The 21,604-nt window shown below is 49.1% G+C and overlaps 2 protein-coding genes across 2 annotated transcripts; both read left to right on the forward strand.

Annotated features, from left to right (window-relative positions):
* The first annotated feature begins 788 nt into the window (after positions 1-788).
* Positions 789-9,829, forward strand: LOC122101677 (ubl carboxyl-terminal hydrolase 18-like). Its single transcript, XM_042672151.1, has 9 exons — positions 789-793; positions 2,226-2,377; positions 2,728-2,807; positions 3,002-3,148; positions 3,517-3,612; positions 4,140-4,310; positions 6,571-6,702; positions 7,401-7,450; positions 9,689-9,829. The coding sequence occupies exons 1-9, from the start codon at positions 789-791 to the stop codon at positions 9,732-9,734; spliced, it is 879 nt and encodes a 292-aa protein (XP_042528085.1). The 3' UTR covers positions 9,735-9,829.
* Positions 9,830-16,186: 6,357 nt separating this feature from the next.
* On the forward strand, positions 16,187-21,271 carry LOC122101678 (ubl carboxyl-terminal hydrolase 18-like). Its single transcript, XM_042672152.1, has 7 exons — positions 16,187-16,325; positions 16,562-16,641; positions 16,836-16,982; positions 17,351-17,446; positions 17,974-18,144; positions 20,390-20,521; positions 21,218-21,271. The coding sequence occupies exons 1-7, from the start codon at positions 16,187-16,189 to the stop codon at positions 21,269-21,271; spliced, it is 819 nt and encodes a 272-aa protein (XP_042528086.1).
* The last annotated feature ends 333 nt before the right edge of the window (positions 21,272-21,604 follow it).

The raw sequence follows: 21,604 nt of genomic DNA on the forward strand, positions 1-21,604 counted from the left end.
TTATAGAATATGTGTTAGGGTATTTGTTATTATATGCGTGTCTAGAGTATGTTTAATGTGTTAGAGTACTATTGGGAAATCTGTTGGGGTTCAAAGACATGTTAAAGTCAGGGCACATATTAGGGTGTACATTGGGTTACTTTAAGGTACAAGTTTCAGTGTATTTAAGGGTATTTGCATGGTTTTGAATAAGTGTTATGGTCATGTTAGGGTATGAGTTAGTGTTTAGAGTACATGTTAGCAAACAGGGTATGTTTTGTGCACATGCTAGGGTACATGTATGACTTGAAGTACATGTTAGAGTACTTGTTACATGTAAATGTTTAGAGTGTGCGTTACAGTATGTGTTTGGGTATGTGTCAAGGTTACAGTTATGGTTTGGGTTAGGCAACACGTTAGGAAGTATGTTGGGATAAGTTTAGGGTACTTGTTAGGGTATATGTAAGCTGTACAGTACATGATAATGGTTAGGGTCTGTGTTAACCAGTAGGGTACATGTTAGAGTATTTGTTAGGGTTTGGCTTAGGGTTAAGGTATGTATTGGGTATGTTTGGGGTACATGCTAGTTTACCTATAAAGTACCTGAATGTACTAGAGTGCATGTAAGTCGTTGTTACCACACATTTTAGCGTTTAGAGTGTATGTTATGGCATGTGTTTGAGTTAGAATGAAGTTTATGGTATATGTCAGGGTTCGTGTTAGAGTTAGGGTATGTGTTAGGGTTAAGGTATACGCTATAGTGTATATTAGGGCTATGGTTTGGGTTAATTAAGGGCACGTGTTTGGGTATGCGGTAAGGTGAATTTGAGGTAGATGATATAGGGTGTACGTAAATGTGCCTGTATGGTTACAGTACTTGTTAGGGTACTTGATAGAATGTGACACTGTTTACTATATTTGTTAGGGTACTTATTAGGGTATGTGGTACAGTTTAGGGTTTTAGAGTAAAGGTATGTGTTAGGATAACTGATAGGGTACATGTTGGAGCATGTGCTAGGGTATGGGTTAGGGTTGTGGGTTAGGGTCAGAGTCAGGGTCATTGTCAGTGTTAGGATTATAGGTTAAGGTTATCCATCTGGTGAGGTTAGGGTGCTAGCATTTGGATTATGGGAATAGGTCAGGCTTAAGGTCAGGAAAGGGTGTAGGGAATATGGTAGACAAAGGGTGATGTTGTGGATGCACTTAAGGAAATGTTAGAGTAAGGATCCAGGAAAGGTTTAGTGTTAGGGAATGTGTGAAGAAGAACTCTGTGGGATGGGTTGGGGTTATGGATATGGTATGGATATGGAGGCTCAGTGGTACAGCGCTTGCCTTGCATGCCTGAGGCCCTGGATTCGATTCCTCAGCATCACAGAAGCAAAAAGAAAAAAGCCAGAAGTGGCGCTGTGGCTCAAGTGGTAGAGCGCTAGCCTTGAGCTGAAGAGCTGAGGGACAGTGCCCAGGCCTGGAGTTCAGGCCCCACGACCGGACCCCCCCCCCAAAAAAAAATTGCAAGGTAACAGAAAAGCTAGGGATGAAAAAAGAAGGAAAGGAAGAAGGTAGAATAAACCTAGAGTACAATGCTCTGTAAGTCTAAGACGGGGAGAGTGAAAAGAAGACCTACAGAGAAAGAAATGGCAATTTACAAAAGCGATAACTGGTAGCACATTAAAAAAAAACAAACACAAAAACTAGGGACCTGTGGCTCACGCTAGGTACTGTGAAGGCCGAGATGTGAGGATCACAGTTGGAAACCAGCCTGGGTAAGAAAGCCCACCAGACTGTTATCTCCAATTAACCAAAAACAAAAGAAGCTGAAAGTTCAGCCGTAGCTCAAGTGGTAGAGCACCAGCCTTGAGGAAAAAAAGCTCAGGGACAGCGCCCAGCCCTGAGTTCAAACCCCAGGACCAGTATATAAAAAAAGTAAAGCAAAACGGGGCTGGGAAGGTGGCTCAGTGGTAAAGCGCTTGCCTTGCATGCTTGAGGCCCTGGGTTTGATCTTCCGCCCACATAAGCAAAAAGAAAAAAAGCCAGAAGTGGCACTGTGGCTCAAGTGGTAGAGTGCTCGCCTTGAGCTGAAGAGCTGAGGGATAGCGCCCAGGCCCAGAGTTCAGGCCCCACAACCAGACCCAAAAATAAATAAATAAAAGAAAAAGTAAAGCAAAAAAAAAAGGAATAATTTTTCTTTCTTTGCTGAGAAGAAATGCCGTCTGGCGCTCCGTCTTGTGGTCTGCGCCTCCCTTCAGAGTTCTGGCTTGGCCAGGTGCAAGCTGGGAACAGAGCAGCGGATGGAGCGAGGAGGCGCCGCTCCTGTGCTCTGGAGAGTCCCTGGAGCTGGTCTGTTCTACGGAATCCAGTGGGGCCAGGCGGGGCATGCCCAGCAGCCCCCGGCCGGCCCGTCAGCATGTGCCCACCTCTCTGCGCCGCTCAGGGAGTTCAGCTCCTGCTCTGGCTTTTCTGTGGCAAGCCTTTCCCCCTCCACTGAGGCTGCCGGTGTACCATACCCTTCAGAGTGCGTAGAGCACAGCCTTGTTCCCTTCCCGAGGCTTAAGTTTAAGAGGCGCTGTCAAATCCAGCACCAAGAATGCTTCTCCCTTCCTGAGCGCCTGACATGTGGTACCTCCTGACCTTTTCTGGGAGTTAGGAGAGTCAAAGGCAAGGTGGGGAGTGTTCATGTAGCTAGGGGTTGTGAGGACATGGGACTTCTCCAGCGACCGCACTGATGCGCTGTTCCTTTTTTTTAACCAGTGTTTGTCCAGCACGATGCTGCTCAGCTCTACCTCACGTTCTGGAACCTTCTTAAGGATCAAATAGATGATGTGGACTTGGTAAGAGCTGAAGCTGGAATCCCAGGACCTGTAGAGGTCGCTCACCATTGTGCATTTGTAGTAAGGGATCCGTGGAGACCGCTTGCCACGGTTCCTGGTGTCCTTCCCGGTACCTGCCGGGAGCGTCAGGGCTCGTCAGTCCAACAGGTCCAACTCTGGCCATAGCCTCACCCGTCCTTGGCGCCTTCTTGCAGGTAGAGAGGCTGCAGGCCCTGTACACGATCCGGGTGAAGGAGTCCCTGGTTTGCCTCCTCTGTACCAGAGAGAGCAGTAGGAACAGCAGTATGCTGACCCTCTCCCTCCCTCTCTATGACGTGGACGCAAAGCCTCTGCAAACACTGGTGAGAGACTGGGTGAGAAAGGGTCGCCCCGCCATGCCAGTTCCCCCCGCCATGCCAGTTCCCCGTGTCCTTCCACCCGTGGACACTAACAACTCTGTTTCACTTGCACGGCTCTAGGTGGCCAATTTCTTTGAGCAGCAGCAGAAGTTCTATCCTGTTTCTCATTTTCTCACATTCATATTAACCAGGGCTCCTTGTGTTTTCTCCTCCAGTGGGTGGAAGATCCTGACAGATGTAGCGCTGGTAGTGGGGTGCTTGGGGGACTGTGGGGGAACCTGCAGCGGAGCTCAGCCCTCACCTGTGGGGTGGCGGCGTGCCCATGGAAAGGGTCTGCTGACGCGGCCTTTCCCTGCGGCCTCCGCCGGCAGGAGGAGGCCCTGCGCTGTTTTTTCCACCCCAGGGAGTTAGCCAGCAAGAGCAAGTGGTTCTGCGAGGCCTGCGGGACGAAGACGCGTGGAAGCCAGGTGCCCACCCTCAGGTTCAGATGCGTCTCCGGGGCGGGCTGTTGCTGGGCCACGGCTTTCCAGACCCTTCCGGGCCCTTCCTGATGGCGGATGGGGTGGGATGTGGGTGAGGCTAGTTCCGACCCTCGGGCTTCTCATAGACGGGGCTGTGGAAGTCGCTTCTTGACCACAGTCTTCCACCAGGAGTGGCAGGTGACGGCATGGGGCTGGGTGGGGGCGGTGGGGTTTCCTCTTTGGTTTTAGAGACGCTCCCTACAGCAGACTCCTAGTTTCTGAGGGCCAGGCACCTCTGCGGAGCCCTGAGCAGCTCACGGCTTTTGTCTGAGGTCCATAGTGCTGTGCCGGGCAAGCGTCCCCTGAGTCTCCGGGGAGAGGAATGGATTCTGCCATGGAAGCCTTCAGCTCCCCAGTGTGTCCCCCGCACCCCTCCCCCTGGGGAGGAGAACGAGCCACCAGGCCCGGCGTGTCTCAGGATCTTCCCGCAAGCGCCTCGGGGCCCCGTCTCACAGTGAGTTTTGCTTTTGCAGGTCTTGAGGATGACGCATCTGCCCCAAACCCTGACCCTTCACCTGATGCGATTCTCCATTCGGAACTCACAGACGGAGAAAGTCTGCCACTTGCTGCACTTCCCTCAGCGCTTGGATCTCAGTCAGGTTCTTCTGGCTGAGCATCAAGACTTCACTGAGGACGCAGAGCAGGTGAGGTGTTCTGGATCGATCCTACCAGACGCGGCGTCCTCCAGGTTCAGCGCTCTTACCCCTCGACTGCTAGATGGCACCGACTGGTGAATCCCCTGGTTCAGGCTCCCCAGGCCCGGGTTAGCGATTTGGTCTTCAGCTCACCTCCACAGTGTGAGGGCTCGGAGCAGCCCGGTGCTGGGTGCGCAGCGCCCCCGGGAGGGGAGCCAGGCGTGGTGAGCTCAGCCTCTGAGCACTGCTCTGTCTGAGGAAGTGTGCCCTCTGCGGGCTAGGCGGGGCCCGCACCGAGGACAGGCTGGCCTCAGGTTGCTGCGAGTCACAGAAGCAAAGGCATATTCAAGGCAGAGGGCTTAAAAACATTTTAAATTCAATTTATTTATTTATTTTTCAGCCAGTATGTTGGCATGTGCCTATCTTCTTTGCGGCCGGGAGACGTAGACCAGAGGGGCATTGGTTCAAGGCCAGTGTGAGCTACACAGTTAAGACCCTGCCTCACAAATAAAAGAAAGGCTGTTTTTGTTTTTTTCTAAGCATTATTGATTTTAATAACCATGTGGTCCCCCGGGGTCCGTGCTGGGGTTATCATTATAACAATGTCACCACAAGCCTTTGCTGTTCCTAGTGTTAGTTTCTTTAAAGATTCAGAACAAACCTGCCTTCTTTCCAGTGTTGACACATGGAAAGTATTTGTGTGTAGGGATTTCAGTGTGGTGCTGTGACGTACGCATGCCGGAGGAATGGTGTCTTGTGGTCTTGGCACTGACTAATGTGTCACGCTGGGCCTGTAGCAAGCACATCGCCATTCACCATCTGAGCCAAGCCGCTGGGCCTTTTTGCTTGAGTTCTGTTATCAGGCAGTGGTTTGTTTTTGTCCAGGCCTGACCTTGGGCTGCTCTTCTACCTCTGCCTCTCCCAGGGACAGGCTTCCGGGTGTGCACTTGTGTCTGGCTTGTCTGTTGAGATCGGAGTCTCACTAGCTTTCTGGCCAGGCTGACTTTGTCCACAGCCTTTCTGATCTCCCCCTCTGGAGAACCTGGATTATAGGTGTGCAACCGCACCCATCCTCAAATTTTGGAAAGATTAGCTCAAGCTAGACAACATACTTATCACTTCACCTGTGTCTTTGTGGTGAGCGTATGTAAAAATTCTTTAAAATCATTTTCTGGTGTGGAACACATTATAATTACGATACTCTATGACATTGTTCTGAAACCTATTCCTCCCGTTTAACTGGAAGTTTGTGCGCTTTGATCACCATCTTTCATTACAACCCCTAATAACCACTGTTGGGTTTCTGCTGCTATGTTTTTATTTGAAAGAAAGAAATACTCTTGACTAACAAAAAAGTCAGCCCAAACTCTCACTACTAATGTTCCCTTTTCTTTTAAACAGTTTTCTAAGATTTTGAGGGAGTGGAACACTTCATGGACACATGTATTAGAGACTTTGCATCTGTAACATTCCTCTTTGTGTCCTACTGTCTTTGTAAGGTTTCTGTCCTGCCATTTCACTGTCCGTTTTCGGGTTCTTTTCTGTCAGCGTTTTGTGGATATTCTAGTTCCATTTCTTCTCCTCACCTTTTTGAATGTCACCTCATATTTCTCACAGTTTCATTAACCTCAAACTGAAGACTTTCAGACTATGTCTTCTGTTCAGATGGTGGCATTTGTCTATCAACCCATTAATCATAGGAAGCCTGAAGTGTGGGAAATCATGTTCCCGACATTTGCCTGGGGAAGGAAAAAACAGCACAAAACAGAGCTAGGGGCGTGATTCAATGGTAAGGCTCCTGCCTGGCACGCAGGAGGCCCTGGGTTCAAACCACAACTTCCAAAACAAACCAACAAAAACAAAGAAGAAACCAAGGTGAAACAAAAAGTTCACAACCCCTTCCCCCCCAAACCAAACCAAACCAAAACAAATTCCCTTCCGATAACTTGTCTGCCAATGTTAAAAAACCCTTCTGCACGGTTAACAGAGACCTCCTCAGAGTTCCCACTTGGCAAAAATTGAACATCCCCCACTTACTGGTCGTGCGTCTGATATAACACAGGCATCACAGTTCTGGTTTGTGATGCTTCTCTTCAACTAGCTGTGAGATTCTGCAGGTCAAGGTCTTTTCTTCGAGCTCCTTGGAAGTGTCAGTGCCGGGCCTAGAGCAGGCAGTAAACAAGTGCCTGGCAAATATGCTTCCTCATTAAAGACCATACCAGGGCTGGGAAAGGAGGGATGGGTCGCTTACAGCCTTGTCCTCTTCCAGCGTGAAGCACAGTATGAACTCTTCGCTGTGATAGCCCACGTAGGGATGGCAGACTTCGGTCATTACTGTGCCTACATTCGGAATCCAGCGGATGGAAGATGGCTCTGCTTCAATGACTCCAATGTTTGTTGGGTGAGAACCATCATCTAAACTTTCCTCCTTCTCTGAATTCTCAGCTCAGAGTTGAAGATGCATTATGGTCTTGTAGTTTGTGTGTAGGAGCTGGGGAGTTTTGTGGTTCAAAGCCATTCTCTAGGTTTATTGCTTTATTTATTTATTTTCTTGCTTGTCTTGGGGCTTAGACTCAGGGTCTGGGTGCTGTTCCCCAGCCTCTTTGTGTTCAAGGTGAGTGCTCTACCTACCACTTCGGCCACAGCGCCACTTCCGGCTTTTTCTGTGTATGTGGTACTGAGGAATGGAACCCAGGGCTTCATGCATGCTAGGCGAGCACTCTACCACTGAGCCACCTTCCCAGCCATGGTTTATTGCTTTCTAAGCATCTGTTTGTGTCAGTTTTAGGTTTCTGGTGCTCTTAGCCCCGTACCTTGAAGGTTTATGCTTTGTAGGAAACGTCTGTGGAGCGAGACGTTAAAGATGCAAGGTGTAAAACTCTGGGATAGGTGTAAGCATTTCAAGGTGAGTGGGGACATCACAGAGGGTCTCAGGATGCACGGCGTTGTGTCACCAGATGCTCTGATGCTGTGTGGTCGCCAGGGTGGGCTTCTCCATTCTCTGCAGGAGTCTAACAGGGCACATTACAGTGTCCCCTGTTCTGTCCACACGTAATAGCAGCTGCCAACCAGCTGCTGATGTCTGTGATGTTCTTCCAGGTGTCCTGGGAAGACGTCCAGTGTACCTATGGAAATCATCACTACCGCTGGTAAGAGAAGCACTTGGGGGAATGGAGTCCACTGGGTTCTTGGAGCTTTATGAAATCTGCACGGATGAACTATTGCTTTTATCCAAGAGTCCCCACTAACTACCATTCAGCCTCATCTTTCAGCAGTCATCCATGGCACCACACTTCCCTCAGAATTTAGACTTAAGTAAAGCACTGGCATAAGTCCCAATACCATGTCCATCATCTTCTGTAACTGTGTACCTGTATTTTCTGGTCTCTATGACCATGTCCTAATTTATCTTCTGAGCAAGTGCCTAGTGGTGTTTTGATAATCACGGTCTTTCCTACTGCGCAAAGCCTTTACTGATGGGCCCCAGCGGATTGGCGGGGCTATCTTATCAGTACCGCGCTAACCGATTGCACCGCTGGAGCTCCAAAGGCAGGGCTATCTTATTTGCTTTCGTTGCTTTTTGAGCAGGCCTCCTTTATTTCACTTCAAAATGTTTTTTGATTTTGCGACTTTTCCCCTCACACCAGACCATGTGCTCTTTTTTTTTTTTTTTTTTTTTTTTTTTGGTGCTGGTTCTTGGGTTTGAAGTCTAGGCCTAGGCATTGAGCTTTTGCACTCAAGGCTAGTGCTCTACCACATGAACCACAACTCCACGGCCTGCTTTTGTGTGGTTAATTTGACATAAGAGTATCAAAGACTTTTCTGCTCTGCTGGCTTTGAACCTGAATTCTCTGATCTAAGCCTCCTGAATAACAAGGGTTACAAGTGTGAGCCAGTGGTGCCCAGAACAGCAGGGGCCAGGACCACTCTTCTCTTTCTCAGTAAGCATCAGAACATGATACTGACGTAGTCAATAACCTAGAGAGAAAAGCTGGATAAAGTTAAGGCAGAGATTTTTATATGTACTGGAGGTGGAAATGGAACTGACGGTGTAGGTAGTGGAGGTGGTATTGAGGTGACAGTGTAGGTAGTGGAGGTGGTATTGGGGTGACAGTGTAGGTAGTGGAGGTGGTATTGGGGTGACAGTGTAGGTACTGGAGGTGGTATTGGGGGTGATGGTGTTTGTACCAGGTGATATTCAGCTACATCAGTAGGCTTGATTTCATAATTAATGGATTAGCTGGAGCTTATGTTTGATATCTTCCTTTTACCTACTTTTCATATTTTCCTTTTATTTATTCTCAACATTTCTCTTAGGTGCCTGTTCTTAGCCAATTTTTGGTTATTCATTCCCCTGTGATTTAGAATAGGGGTTAGCAAACTTTCTCTGTACTAGTTAGAGAGAAAGTACTTAGAGTTTTGGAGCATAGCTTTTGTAGCTGTTACTCAGCTTTGCCCTTGCAACATGCAGGGTGCCACAGACAGCACGTGAATGAATGAATGTAAGTGGCCATGTTCCAATTAAGTTTATTTACAAAAAACAGGGTTGGAGTTGGCTTATAGTCCCATAATATGTCTGTCCCTGGTCCTTTCCTCCTTCCTTCCTTCCTTCCTTCCTTCCTTCCTTCCTTCCTTCCTTCCTTTCTTCCTTCCTTGTTTTCCTTCCTTCCTTGCTTCCTTGCTTCCTTCCTTCCTTTCTTCCTTTCTTTCTTCTAGTCCTGGGTATGAACTCAGGGACTGGGTGCTATCCCTGAGCCTCTTTGTATTCAAGATTAATGCTGTACCACTCGAACCACAGTGCTACTTCCAGCTTTTTCTGAGTATTTTATTGGAGATGACAGTCTCACAGACTTTTCTGTCCAGGCTGCCTTTGAACCATGACCCTCAGATCTCAGCCTCCTGAGTAGCTAGGATCACAGGCATGAGCCGTTAGCACCATGCTGTCCATGATTTGTATGTTAGCTAATAAGAACTTACAGGTTAGTTTCCCAAGTCACTATTTTCTTTCCCTTTGCTGAGACGGACAGGTTAGGTAGATGAAGGTTTGCTTCATTATCCTGGAAATTTGGTCCTATTGTGAATCAATAATATATCCCCTCAACTAGGCACTGGTAGCTCACTCCTGTCATCCTAGCTACTGAGGAGGCTGAGATCTGAGGATTGCGGATCAAAGCCAGCCTGGGCAGGAAAATGTTTGTGACTCTTATCTCTAAGTAACTGGCTACAGAAAACTAGAAGTGGCTTTATGGCTCAAGTGGTAGAGCCCTCGCCTTGAGCTGGGACAGTGCCCAGGCCCAGAATTCAAGTCCTACAACCCACCCAAAAATACATACAGCCTTTCATTGTAAATGTTTCATTTTGCTATGCTGATAAATTTCTCTTTATAGGCAGGAAACTGCATATCTTCTGGTTTACATGAAGATTAGAGGTTAATGGATATACTCTAAACCTTCAGAGACTGACAAATTCATTTCTTTTCCTGTCATTGGATCTGCTGAGTCTTCTAGGAGATTCTACAATGAGGAAAAACATAAAAAGTGTAATAATTTAAGTCTTAAGTTATAACCATGAATGGGTACTGGTGTGGTTTGGATGTGGTTTGTCTCCAAAGGTCCTGTGACAGAGGCCTGGTCCCTTGTCTAGCAATGTTGTGGGGCAGAATCTTTTGAGAGCTGAGGCTTGTGCAGGGCATCTGTGGCTCATGCTTGAAATTCTAGCTACTCAGGAGGCTTTGAGAGTTCAAATCCAGATAGGGCAGAAAAAGCCTTGAGACTTACCTTCCATTGACAACGGAAACAAAAGCTGGAAGTATAGCCATTGCTCAAGTGCTAATGTGCCGGCTCGAGTGAAAAAGCTCAAGGATGGACTGCACCTAAGCCCCGCGTTCAAGGCCCAGTAGTGCCCATGAACTATTTCAGCTAGGCCCCCGTCTCCCTACGTTTCCAGAGCCCTTGAAAATGTCCCACACCTGGAGAGTAAGCATTCAACACAGGAGCCTGTGTAGGAAATTCTTATCCAAACCATAACTCTTGTGAATGAGGCACAATAAGTAAATAAAGTTATTTCTTTCAAAAGGAGTGTAGTGTGCAGCTTAATGGGGTAATTAAACACATATGCTGCTAACGACTTGTGCTATAAATATATAGCTGTGAAAGCAAAGGCCACTGGATCTTTTCAAGAAGTTGCGCTCCTCGGGACCCGGGCTGCGGTGAACACTAATGCCCAGCAGAGGGCGCTCTGGGCCTGTGCGCTGTCCTCATCAGGACCCGGGGTGCGGTGAGCACTGATGCCCACCAGAGGGCGCCCTAGGCTTGCACACTGTCCTCTCATCAGGACTCGGGGTGCAGTGGGTCCCGATTCCCACTAGAGGGCATACTAGGCATATGTGCACTGGCCTCCTGGCCTCAGGACCTGTGGCATAGAAGACATGCAGAGGCCACGTCCTATGGACTATGAGTCCCGGCACCCTGAAGCTGAGAAAGCGCACAGGTGAAGTGGTTCTGTCTGACTCCATTCTGGGAAAATGATCAGAGTCGGATTTAGAGTTGCTTCAAATAAAACACAAAATGAAATGGATACCATGGATGTATTACAGTAACAACTAGGACCTGAAATATATATATATATTGGTCCCCTCGTGGGGCCTGAACTCTGGGCCTGGGCGCCGTCCCTCAGCTCTTCAGCTCAAGGCTAGCGCTCTACCACTTGAGCCACAGCGCCACTTCCGGGTTTTTGCTTTTTGCTTATGTGGTGCTGGGGTATCGAACCCAGGGCCTCAGGCATGCAAGGCAAGCGCTCTACCACTGAGCCACCTTCCCAGCCCCTGATCTATTAACCTCTAGTACATTGCAGTGCACATTGAAAAGTTCCACAAAATGTAAAATGCTTTTATGGGGATATGTGAGGACTGGTTTTTAGTGTTAACATCCTCCCTGTCTTAAATGATACTTAACTAGATGATAATGATTAGCTATAACTGATTTATACTATAAAGGATTTAAACATACATAAGGGTCTAGGGTTGCTATGACACACCACTGCAGACTGGGTTGTTTAGAGATCTGTGTTCATAGCTCTGAAGTTTAGCAGCATGGAATAAGTGTCTTCTGGGCCACATTCCCTCAGGAGGTACAAGGCACTGTGAGTTCTAGGTCTTCTCTCAGCTTCTGAGCCTGTGAGAGCAGAGTGACGTCTCTGCAGAGGATCATCCCTGGGTGCATTTCTGGGACCCGATTTCCCCCTTTTAGGGGCACAATAACAACAGGAACTGGAGTTGATCTCCTGCCAAAAGCCCATTTCCATGTAAGGTCACATTCCCAGGTATTGGGTGATGAGAGCATGCATACATGAACTTTGGGAACACAACCCATTACAATGTTCCTGCCTCTGCTGGGCAGCCTCTACCTCCATATTTTACCTCCCTATTGCTGGGGCTCCTCTGGAGCCCCATCTCCTTCCTGGCACCCAGCAGATCACTGCTGGCCCTGACTGCTGGCTTGAGCTGACACTGAGAATTCACTGAGAGCTGGTGTAGGGCAAAGGGTCTCCTAGACTGTTAAGGTCCCAGACTGTGTGAGGAAAACTATGCCGAGAAGTTGACCCTTTACTAAAAACAAAGAGAGGCCATGAAGGGAGACCTTAAAACCTATTTCACATGGAATTCCCCCCTATGTCATACCCTGCCCAATTAGAACGGTGCCTGCCGTGCAACGTTGTGCATTCCACCCCGTGATCGATTGCCTCCTGCTTCAAGGGAGTCGATGCCTCGGTGTGCACATTGCGCATCCTCCTGTAGCTATCTCTGTAATAAAGCTCCCGTAGCTGTCTTTGTAACAGCCCCCAGCTTCAAGGATGCAGGGCCTATAACATCATGTTTCCAGAATATACAAACCCCAAGAGTAAGAATATCCACTTGCTTTGTGTGGGGACCCCAAATTTGCCCGCCAATGCAAGCCAGAATGATAGGTTAGTTCAAACAGTTCCTAGGAGTCGGACTGTAACCCACCAGCCACGGACATAAACATGCAACCCTTATGTGGTTTTACAATCCCGTTGGCCACCTGTGCGTGGCCAGGCGTGGATGTTGCCTTTAAAAACCCTAGCTTGTGGGTTGTTCGGGGTCGCAGTTTCAGCTCCCGAGTCTGTGCTGCGTCCCTGGCCGGTTAGCTCTCCACTTCCCCAAGAAAGTCATCTTTTTAAGTGAGGCTGTCTGAACAGTGGACTTTTTTCCCCGTAACACTGGGACAAGACTGCTCTGGGGTTGGGACACTACAGTTTGCAGCAGGACCAAACAGAGGCTGGTCTGTCTCTGGCACTGAGGCTTTGGGACACTTCATCAGGGCTTCAAGTTTTACAGGGTCCTGGGCAGAAGTAGCTGCAGCTACAGGCTAGGAGGAGGAGTGGAGCACTGCAGGGGTGGGGCAGGAGCAGGAAGTGAGCGGTCCAGGGGCGGGGCTGGTGGGACGCCAAGGGTCTTGGGGACAGTGTGCATACCTAGAGCACCATCTGGTAGGAAGCAGTGGTCACTGCACCTCTCTGGTCCTGAGATGAGGAAGATCATGTGCAGGCCTAGAGCACCATCTGGTGGGAAACATTGGTCACTGCATCCCCTGGACCTGAGAAGAGGAGGATCATGTACACAGCTAGACCACCATCTGGTGGGAATCAGCGCTCACCGCACCCCTTGGTCTTGAGGAAAGGAGGACGGTGAGCATGCCTAGAGCACCCTCTGGTGGGAAACAGCCCTCATTGCACCCCTGGTCCTGAGAAGACGAGCAAGGTGCTCACCTGTCTAGCGTGCCCTCCGGTGGGAATCAGCTATCACCGCACCCTAGGTGCTGAGGAGAGGAGGACAGTGTGCAAGCCTAGAGCACCCTCTTGTGGGAATCAGTGCTCACTGCATCCTCTGGTTTTGTGGGCGGAGCAGAGCAAGAAGTGAGCAGTGCAGGGGTGGGCTTGTGGGAGGATCTGGGGTCCTGAGGAGGACAGTACACACACCTAGAGCACCATCAGGTGGGAATTAGTGAACACTGCATACCTGGCCAGGACAAGAGGAGCACAGTGTGCACACCTAGAGCGCCCTCTGGTCAGAATCAGGGCTCACTGCCCCCTCTGGTCCTGAGAAGGACAGTGTACATACCCAGAGCGCCGTCTTGTGGGTATCAGTGTTCATTGCACTCTCTGGTCCTGAGAAGAACAGTGCACACACCCAGAGCGCCCTCTGGTGGGAATCATTCTTGAAAGCAGCCATCAATTAAGAAAGCGTTAACGCTCAACACTTCACTCTACTTTATCCACTGCAGCCCCTGGTCCTGAGAAGGACCGTGCACACACCCAGAGCGCCCTCTGGTGGGAATCAGTGCAGACTGCACCCTCTAGTCTTGTGGGAGGAGCAGAGCATGGAAGTGAGGGGTCCAGGGGCGGGGCTTGTGTAGGGGCAGAGAATGATAGGGGTGGGGCAAGAATGAGTCCAGAGGCGGGGCTTGTGGGGAGGCAGAGCACAGGAGGGGTGTGGCAAAGGAGAAGTGAGTGGTGTATGCATGTCAGTCAGGGTACATATTAGGGTGTGTGATGGGGTATATGTTAGGGTACATGCATGTGTCAGGTTACACATTTGGGATACACGTAAGACGGTTACCTGGATGGTTTGGACAATGTATTAGAATTTAGAGTATTTATTAGGGTATGTGCTACGTTTAGGGTAAATGTGAAGTTGTAGTTTGTTAGGGTACATTCAGGGTACAGGTACAATTTACAGAGTATGTGAATGGGTACTTGTTACCATATGGGTTCGTGTCCAGAGCATGTTTTTTGTATTACAGTATATTGGGAATCTGTTAGGTTTAACATACATGTGAAAGTGATGGCACATATTAGGGTATGTGTTTGAGTCCATGTCCATGTATGTGTTAGAGTTAGGGCACTTGATAGGGGATTTGTTAGGGTTACGGTACATGCTAGAGTGTGTGTTAGTTAGGGCACATATTAGGGTATGTATTAGAGTTAGCATACTTCACAGGGGATTCGTTAGGGTGAAGGTACATGTTAGGATATGGTTGAGTCACATGTTAGGGTACATTAATTTTTTTAAGTATGTGTCAAGGTACCTGGGGTATATGTAAAGGTCAGAGTTAGAGTATGTTAGGGTACATTCAGGGTACATGTAAGGTTCCTGTATGCTTTATAGAATATGTGTTAGGGTATTTGTTATTATATGCGTGTCTAGAGTATGTTTAATGTGTTAGAGTACTATTGGGAAATCTGTTGGGGTTCAAAGACATGTTAAAGTCAGGCCACATATTAGGGTGTACATTGGGTTACTTTAAGGTACAAGTTTGAGTGTATTTAAGGGTATTTGCATGGTTTTGAATAAGTGTTAGGGTCCTTGTTAGGGTATGAGTTAGTGTTTAGAGTACATGTTAGCAAACAGGGTATGTTTTGTGCACATGCTAGGGTACATGTATGACTTGAAGTACATGTTAGAGTACTTGTTAGGATACATGTAAATGTTTAGAGTGTGTGTTACAGTATGTGTTTGGGTATGTGTTAAGGTTACAGTTATGGTTTGGGTTAGGCAACATGTTAGGAAGTATGTTGGGATAAGTTTAGGGTACTTGTTAGGGTATATGTAAGCTTTACAGTACATGATAATGGTTAGGGTCTGTGTTAACCAGTAGGGTACATGTTAGAGCATTTGTTAGGGTTTGGCTTAGAGTTAAGGTATGTATTATGGTATGTTTGGGGTACATGCTAGTTTACCTAACTATAAGAGTACTTGCATGTATTAGAGTGCATGTAAGAGTCATTGTTACCACACATTTTAGCGTTTAGAGTGTATGTTATGGCATGTGTGTGAGTTAGAATGAAGTTTATGGTATATGTCAGGGTTCGTGTTAGAGTTAGGGTATGTGTTAGGGTTAAAGTATACGCTATAGTGTATATTAGGGTTATGGTTTGGGTTAATTAAGGGCACGTGTTTGGGTATGCGGTAAGGTGAATTTGAGGTAGATGATAGGGTGTACGTAAATGTGCCTGTATGGTTTACAGTACTTGTTAGGGTACTTGATAGAATGTGACACTGTTTACTATATTTGTTAGGGTACTTGTTAGGGTATGCGGTACAGTTTAGGGTTTTAGAGTAAGGTATGTGTTAGGATAACTGATAGGGTACATGTTGGAGCATGTGCTAGGGTTGGGGGTTAGGGTCAGAGTCAGGGTCATTGTCAGTGTTAGGATTTTATCAATCTGGTGAGGTTAGGGCTAGCATTTGGATTATGGGAATAGGTCAGGCTTAAGGTCAGGAAAGGGTGTAGGGAAAATATGGTAGACAAAGGGTGAGGTTGGGGATGCACTTGAGGAAATGTTAGAGTAAGGGTCCAGGAAAGGTTTAGGGTTAGGGAATGTGTGAGGAAGAACTCTGTGGAATGGGTTGGGGTTATGGATATGGTATGAATATGGAGGCTCAGTGGTACAGCGCTTGCCTTGCATGCCTGAGGCCCTGGGTTCGATTCCTCAGCATCACAGAAGCAAAAAGAAAAAAAGCCGGAAGTGGCGCTGTGGCTCAAGTGGTAGAGCGCTAGCCTTGAGCTGAAGAGCTGAGGGACAGCGCCCAGGCCCAGAGTTCAGGCCCCACAACCAGACCCAAAAATAAATAAATAAAAAAAAAAGTACAGCAAAAAAAAAAAGGAGTAATTTTTCTTTCTTTGCTGAGAAGAAATGCCGTCTGGCGCTCCATCTTGTGGTCTGCCCCTCCCTTCAGAGTTCTGGCTTGGCCAGGTGCAAGCTGGGAACAGAGCAGCGGATGGAGCGAGGAGGCGCCGCTCCTGTGCTCTGGAGAGTCCCTGGAGCTGGTCTGTTCTAGGGAATCCAGTGGGGCCAGGCGGGGCATGCCCGGCAGCCCCCGGCCGGCCCGGCAGCATGTGCCCACCTCTCTGCGCCGCTCAGGGAGTTCAGCTCCTGCTCTGGCTTTTCTGTGGCAAGCCTTTCCCCCTCCACAGAGGCTGCCGGTGTACCATACCCTTCAGAGTGCGTAGAGCAGAGCCTTGTTCCCTTCCCGAGGCTTAAGTTTAAGAGGCTCTGTCAAATCCAGCACCAAGAATGCTTCTCCCTTCCTGAGCGCCTGCCATGTGGTACCTCCTGACCTCTTTTGGGAGTTGGGAGAGTCAAAGGCAAGGTGGTGAGTGTTCACGTAGCTAGGGGTCGTGAGGACATGGGACTTCTCCAGCGAACGCACTGATGTGCTGTTACTTTTTTTTAACCAGTGTTTGTCCAGCACGATGCTGCTCAGCTCTACCTCACGTTCTGGAACCTTCTTAAGGATCAAATAGATGATGTGGACTTGGTAAGAGCTGAAGCTGGAATCCCAGGACCTGTAGAGGTCGCTCACCATTGTGCATTTGTAGTAAGGGATCCGTGGAGACCGCTTGCCACGGTTCCTGGTGTCCTTCCCGGTACCTGCCGGGAGCGTCAGGGCTCGTCAGTCCAACAGGTCCAACTGTGGCCATAGCCTCACCCGTCCTTGGCGCCTTCTTGCAGGTAGAGAGGCTGCAGGCCCTGTACACGATCCGGGTGAAGGAGTCCCTGGTTTGCCTCCTCTCTACCAGAGAGAGCAGTAGGAACAGCAGTATGCTGACCCTCTCCCTCCCTCTCTATGACGTGGACGCAAAGCCTCTGAAAACACTGGTGAGAGACTGGGTGAGAAAGGGTCGCCCAGCCATGCCAGTTTCCCCCGCCATGCCAGTTCCCCGTGTCCTTCCACCCGCGGACACTAACAACTCTGTTTCACTTGCACGGCTCTAGGTGGCCAATTTCTTTGAGCAGCAGCAGAAGTTCTATCCTGTTTCTAATTTTCTCACCCTCGTATTAACCAGGGCTCCTTGTGTTTTCTCCTCCAGTGGGTGGAAGATCCTGACAGATGTAGCGCTGGTAGTGGGGTGCTTGGGGGACAGTGGGGGAACCTGCAGCGGAGCTCAGCCCTCCCCTGTGGGGTGGCCGCGTGCCCATGGAAAGGGTCTGCTGACGCGGCCTTTCCCTGCGGCCTCCGCTGGCAGGAGGAGGCCCTGCGCTGTTTTTTCCACCCCAGGGAGTTAGCCAGCAAGAGCAAGTGGTTCTGCGAGGCCTGCGGGACGAAGACGCGCGGAAGCCAGGTGCCCACCCTCAGGTTCAGATGCGTCTCCGGGGCGGGCTGTTGCTGGGCCAAGGCTTCCCAGACACTTCCGGGCCCTTCCTGATGGCGGATGGGGTGGGATGTGGGTGAGGCTAGTTCAGACCCTCGGGCTTCTCATAGACGGGGCTGTGGATGTCGCTTCTTGACCACAGTCTTCCACCAGGAGTGGCAGGTGACGGCATGGGGCTGGGTGGGGGCGGTGGGGTTTCCTTTTTGGTTTTAGAGATGCTCCCTACAGCAGACTCCTAGTTTCTGAGGGCCAGGCACCTCTGCGGAGCCCTGAGCAGCTCACGGCTTTTGTCTGAGGTCCATAGTGCTGTGCCGGCCAAGCGTCCCCTGAGTCTCCGGGGAGAGGAATGGATTCTGCCATGGAAGCCTTCAGCTCCCCAGTGTGTCCCCCGCACCCCTCCCCCTGGGGAGGAGAACCTGCCACCAGGCCCGGCGTTTCTCAGGATCTTCCCGCAAGCGCCTCGGGGCCCCGTCTCACAGTGAGTTTTGCTTTTGCAGGTCTTGAGGATGACGCATCTGCCCCAAACCCTGACCCTTCACCTGATGCGATTCTCCATTCGGAACTCACAGACGGAGAAAGTCTGCCACTTGCTGCACTTCCCTCAGCGCTTGGATCTCAGTCAGGTTCTTCTGGCTGAGCATCAAGACTTCACTGAGGACGCAGAGCAGGTGAGGTGTTCTGGATCGATCCTACCAGACGCGGCGTCCTCCAGGTTCAGCGCTCTTACCCCTCGACTGCTAGATGGCACCGACTGGTGACTCCCCTGGTTCAGGCTCCCCAGGCCCGGGTTAGCGATTTGGTCTTCAGCTCACCTCCACAGTGTGAGGGCTCGGAGCAGCCCGGTGCTGGGTGCGCAGCGCCCCCGGGAGGGGAGCCAGGCGTGGTGAGCTCAGCCTCTGAGCACTGCTCTGTCTGAGGAAGTGTGCCCTCTGCGGGCTAGGCGGGGCCCGCACCGAGGACAGGCTGGCCTCAGGTTGCTGCGAGTCACAGAAGCAAAGGCATATTCAAGGCAGAGGGCTTAAAAACATTTTAAATTCAATTTATTTATTTATTGTTCAGCCAGTATGTTGGCACGTGCCTATCTTCTTTGCGGCTGGGAGACGTAGACCAGAGGGGCATTGGTTCAAGGCCAGTGTGAGCTACACAGTTAAGACCCTGCCTCACAAAGAAAAGAAAGGCTGTTTTTGTTTTTTTCTAAGCATTATTGATTTTAATGACCATGTGGTCCCCCGGGGTCCGTGCTGGGGTTATCATTATAACAATGTCACCACAAGCCTTTGTTGTTCCTAGTGTTAGTTTCTTTAAAGATTCAGGACAAACCTGCCTTCTTTCCAATGTTGACACATGGAAAGTATTTGTGTGTAGGGATTTCAGTGTGGTGCTGTGACGTACGCATGCCGGAGGAATGGTGTCTTGTGGTCTTGGCACTGACTAATGTGTCACGCTGGGCCTGTAGCAAGCACATCGCCATTCACCATCTGAGCCAAGCCGCTGGGCCTTTTTGCTTGAGTTCTGTTATCAGGCAGTGGTTTGTTTTTGTCCAGGCCTGACCTTGGACTGCTCTTCTACCTCTGCCTCTCCAAGGGACAGGCTTCCGGGTGTGCACTTGTGTCTGGCTTGTCTGTTGAGATCGGAGTCTCACTAGCTTTCTGGCCAGGCTGACTTTGTCCACAGCCTTTCTGATCTCCCCCTCTGGAGAACCTGGATTATAGGTGTGCAACCGCACCCATCCTCAAATTTTGGAAAGATTAGCTCAAGCTAGACAACATACTTATCACTTCACCTGTGTCTTTGTGGTGAGCGTATGTAAAAATTCTTGAAAAGCATTTTCCGGTGTGGAACACATCGATACTGTATGACATTGTTCTGAAACTCATTCCTCCCGTCTAACTGGAAGTTTGTGCGCTTTGATCAGCATCTTTCATTACAACCCCTAATAACCACTGTTGGGTTTCTGCTGCTATGGTTTTTTTTTGAAAGAAAGAAATACTCTTGACTAACAAAAAAGTCAGCCCAAACTCTCACTACTAATGTTCCCTTTTCTTTTAAACAGTTTTCTAAGATATTGAGGGAGTGGAAGGAACACTTCATGGACACATGTAGTAGAGACTTTGCGTCTGTAACATTCCTCTTTGTGTCCTACTGTCTTTGTAAGGTTTCTGTCCTGCCATTTCACTGTCCGTTTTCGGGTTCTTTTCTGTCAGCGTTTTGTGGATATTCTAGTTCCATTTCTTCTCCTCACCTTTTTGAATGTCACCTCATATTTCTCACAGTTTCATTAACCTCAAACTGAAGACTTTCAGACTATGTCTTCTGTTCAGATGGTGGCATGTGTCTATCAGCCCATTAATCATAGGAAGCCTGAAGCGGGGGAAATCATGTTCCCGACTTTTGCCTGGGGAAGGACAAAACAGCACAGAACAGAGCTAGGGGTGTGATTCAATGGTAAGGCTCCTGCCTGGCACGCAGGAGGCCCTGGGTTCAAACTGCAACTTCAAAACAAACCAACAAAAACAAAGAAGAAACCAAGGTGAAACAAAAAGTTCACAACCCCTCCCCCCCAAACCAAACCAAAACAAATTCCCTTCCGATAACTTGTCTGCCAATGTTAAAAAACCCTTCTGCATGGTTAACAGAGACCTCCTCAGAGTTCCCACTTGGCAAAAATTGAACATCCCCCACTTACTGGTCGTGCGTCTGGTATAACACAGGCATCACAGTTCTGGTTTGTGATGCTTCTCTTCAACTAGCTGTGAGATTCTGCAGGTCAAGGTCTTTTCTTCGAGCTCCTTGGAAGTGTCAGTGCCGGGCCTAGAGCAGGCAGTAAACAAGTGCCTGGCAAATATGCTTCCTCATTAAAGACCAGGGCTGGGAAAGGAGGGATGGGTCGCTTACAGCCTTGTCCTCTTCCAGCGTGAAGCACAGTATGAACTCTTCGCTGTGATAGCCCACGTAGGGATGGCAGACGTCGGTCATTACTGTGCCTACATTCGGAATCCAGCGGATGGAAGATGGCTCTGCTTCAATGACTCCAATGTTTGTTGGGTGAGAACCATCATCTAAACTTTCCTCCTTCTCTGAATTCTCAGCTCAGAGTTGAAGACGCATTATGGTCTTGTAGTTTGTGTGTAGGAGCTGGGGAGTTTTGTGGTTCAAAGCCATTCTCTAGGTTTATTGCTTTATTTATTTATTTTCTTGCTTTACTTGGGGCTTAGACTCAGGGTCTGGGTGCTGTTCCCCAGCCTCTTTGTGTTCAAGGAGAGTGCTCTACCTACCACTTCGGCCACAGCACCACTTCCGGTTTCTTCTGTATGTGGTACTGAGGAATGGAACCCAGGGCTTCATGCATGCTAGGCGAGCACTCTACCACTGAGCCACCTTCCCAGCCATGGTTTATTGCTTTCTAAGCATCTGTTTGTGTCAGTGTTAGGTTTCTGGTGCTCTTAGCCCCGTACCTTGAAGGTTTATGCTTTGTAGGAAACGTCTGTGGAGCGAGACGTTAAAGATGCAAGGTGTAAAACTCTGGGATAGGTGTAAGCATTTCAAGGTGAGTGGGGACATCACAGAGGGTCTCAGGATGCACGGCGTTGTGTCACCAGATGCTCTGATGCTGTGTGGTCGCCAGGGTGGGCTTCTCCATTCTCTGCAGGAGTCTAACAGGGCACATTACAGTGTCCCCTGTTCTGTCAACACGTAATAGCAGCTGCCAACCAGCTGCTGATGTCTGTGATGTTCTTCCAGGTGTCCTGGGAAGATGTCCAGTGTACCTATGGAAATCATCACTACCCCTGGTAAGAGAAGTACTTGGGGGAGTGGGGTCCACTGGGTTCTTGGAGCTTTATGAAATCTGCACGGATGAACTATTGCCTTTATCCGAGAGTCCCCACTGACTACCATTCAGCCTCATCTTTCAGCAGTCATCCCTGGCACCACACTTCCCTCAGAATTTAGACTTAAGTAAAGCACTGGCATAAGTCCCAATACCATGTCCATCATCTTCTGTAACTGTGTACCTGTATTTTCTGGTCTCTATGACCCTGTCCTAATTTATCTTCTGAGCAAGTGCCTAGTGGTGTTTTGATAATCACGGTCTCTCCTACTGCGCAAAGCCTTTAATGATGGGCCCCA

The sequence above is a fragment of the Dipodomys spectabilis genome, unplaced genomic scaffold, assembly GCF_019054845.1.
Source record: "Dipodomys spectabilis isolate Male_0828 unplaced genomic scaffold, ASM1905484v1 ptg000671l, whole genome shotgun sequence".
In the NCBI taxonomy this organism is placed as follows: Eukaryota; Metazoa; Chordata; class Mammalia; order Rodentia; family Heteromyidae; genus Dipodomys; species Dipodomys spectabilis.

Excerpts from the sequence above, each read along its gene's own strand:
- LOC122101677 (XM_042672151.1), top strand. Across the intron at positions 2,378-2,727 it reads CAGCAGCCCCCGGCCGGCCC|TGTTTGTCCAGCACGATGCT; the intron begins GTCAGCATGTGC and ends TTTTTTAACCAG. Across the intron at positions 4,311-6,570 it reads TCACTGAGGACGCAGAGCAG|CGTGAAGCACAGTATGAACT; the intron begins GTGAGGTGTTCT and ends GTCCTCTTCCAG.
- LOC122101678 (XM_042672152.1), top strand. The coding sequence starts at position 16,187 with ATGCCCGGCAGCCCCCGGCCGGCCCGGCAGCATGTGCCCACCTCTCTG. Across the intron at positions 16,326-16,561 it reads GGTGTACCATACCCTTCAGA|TGTTTGTCCAGCACGATGCT; the intron begins GTGCGTAGAGCA and ends TTTTTTAACCAG. Across the intron at positions 17,447-17,973 it reads CGAAGACGCGCGGAAGCCAG|GTCTTGAGGATGACGCATCT; the intron begins GTGCCCACCCTC and ends TTGCTTTTGCAG.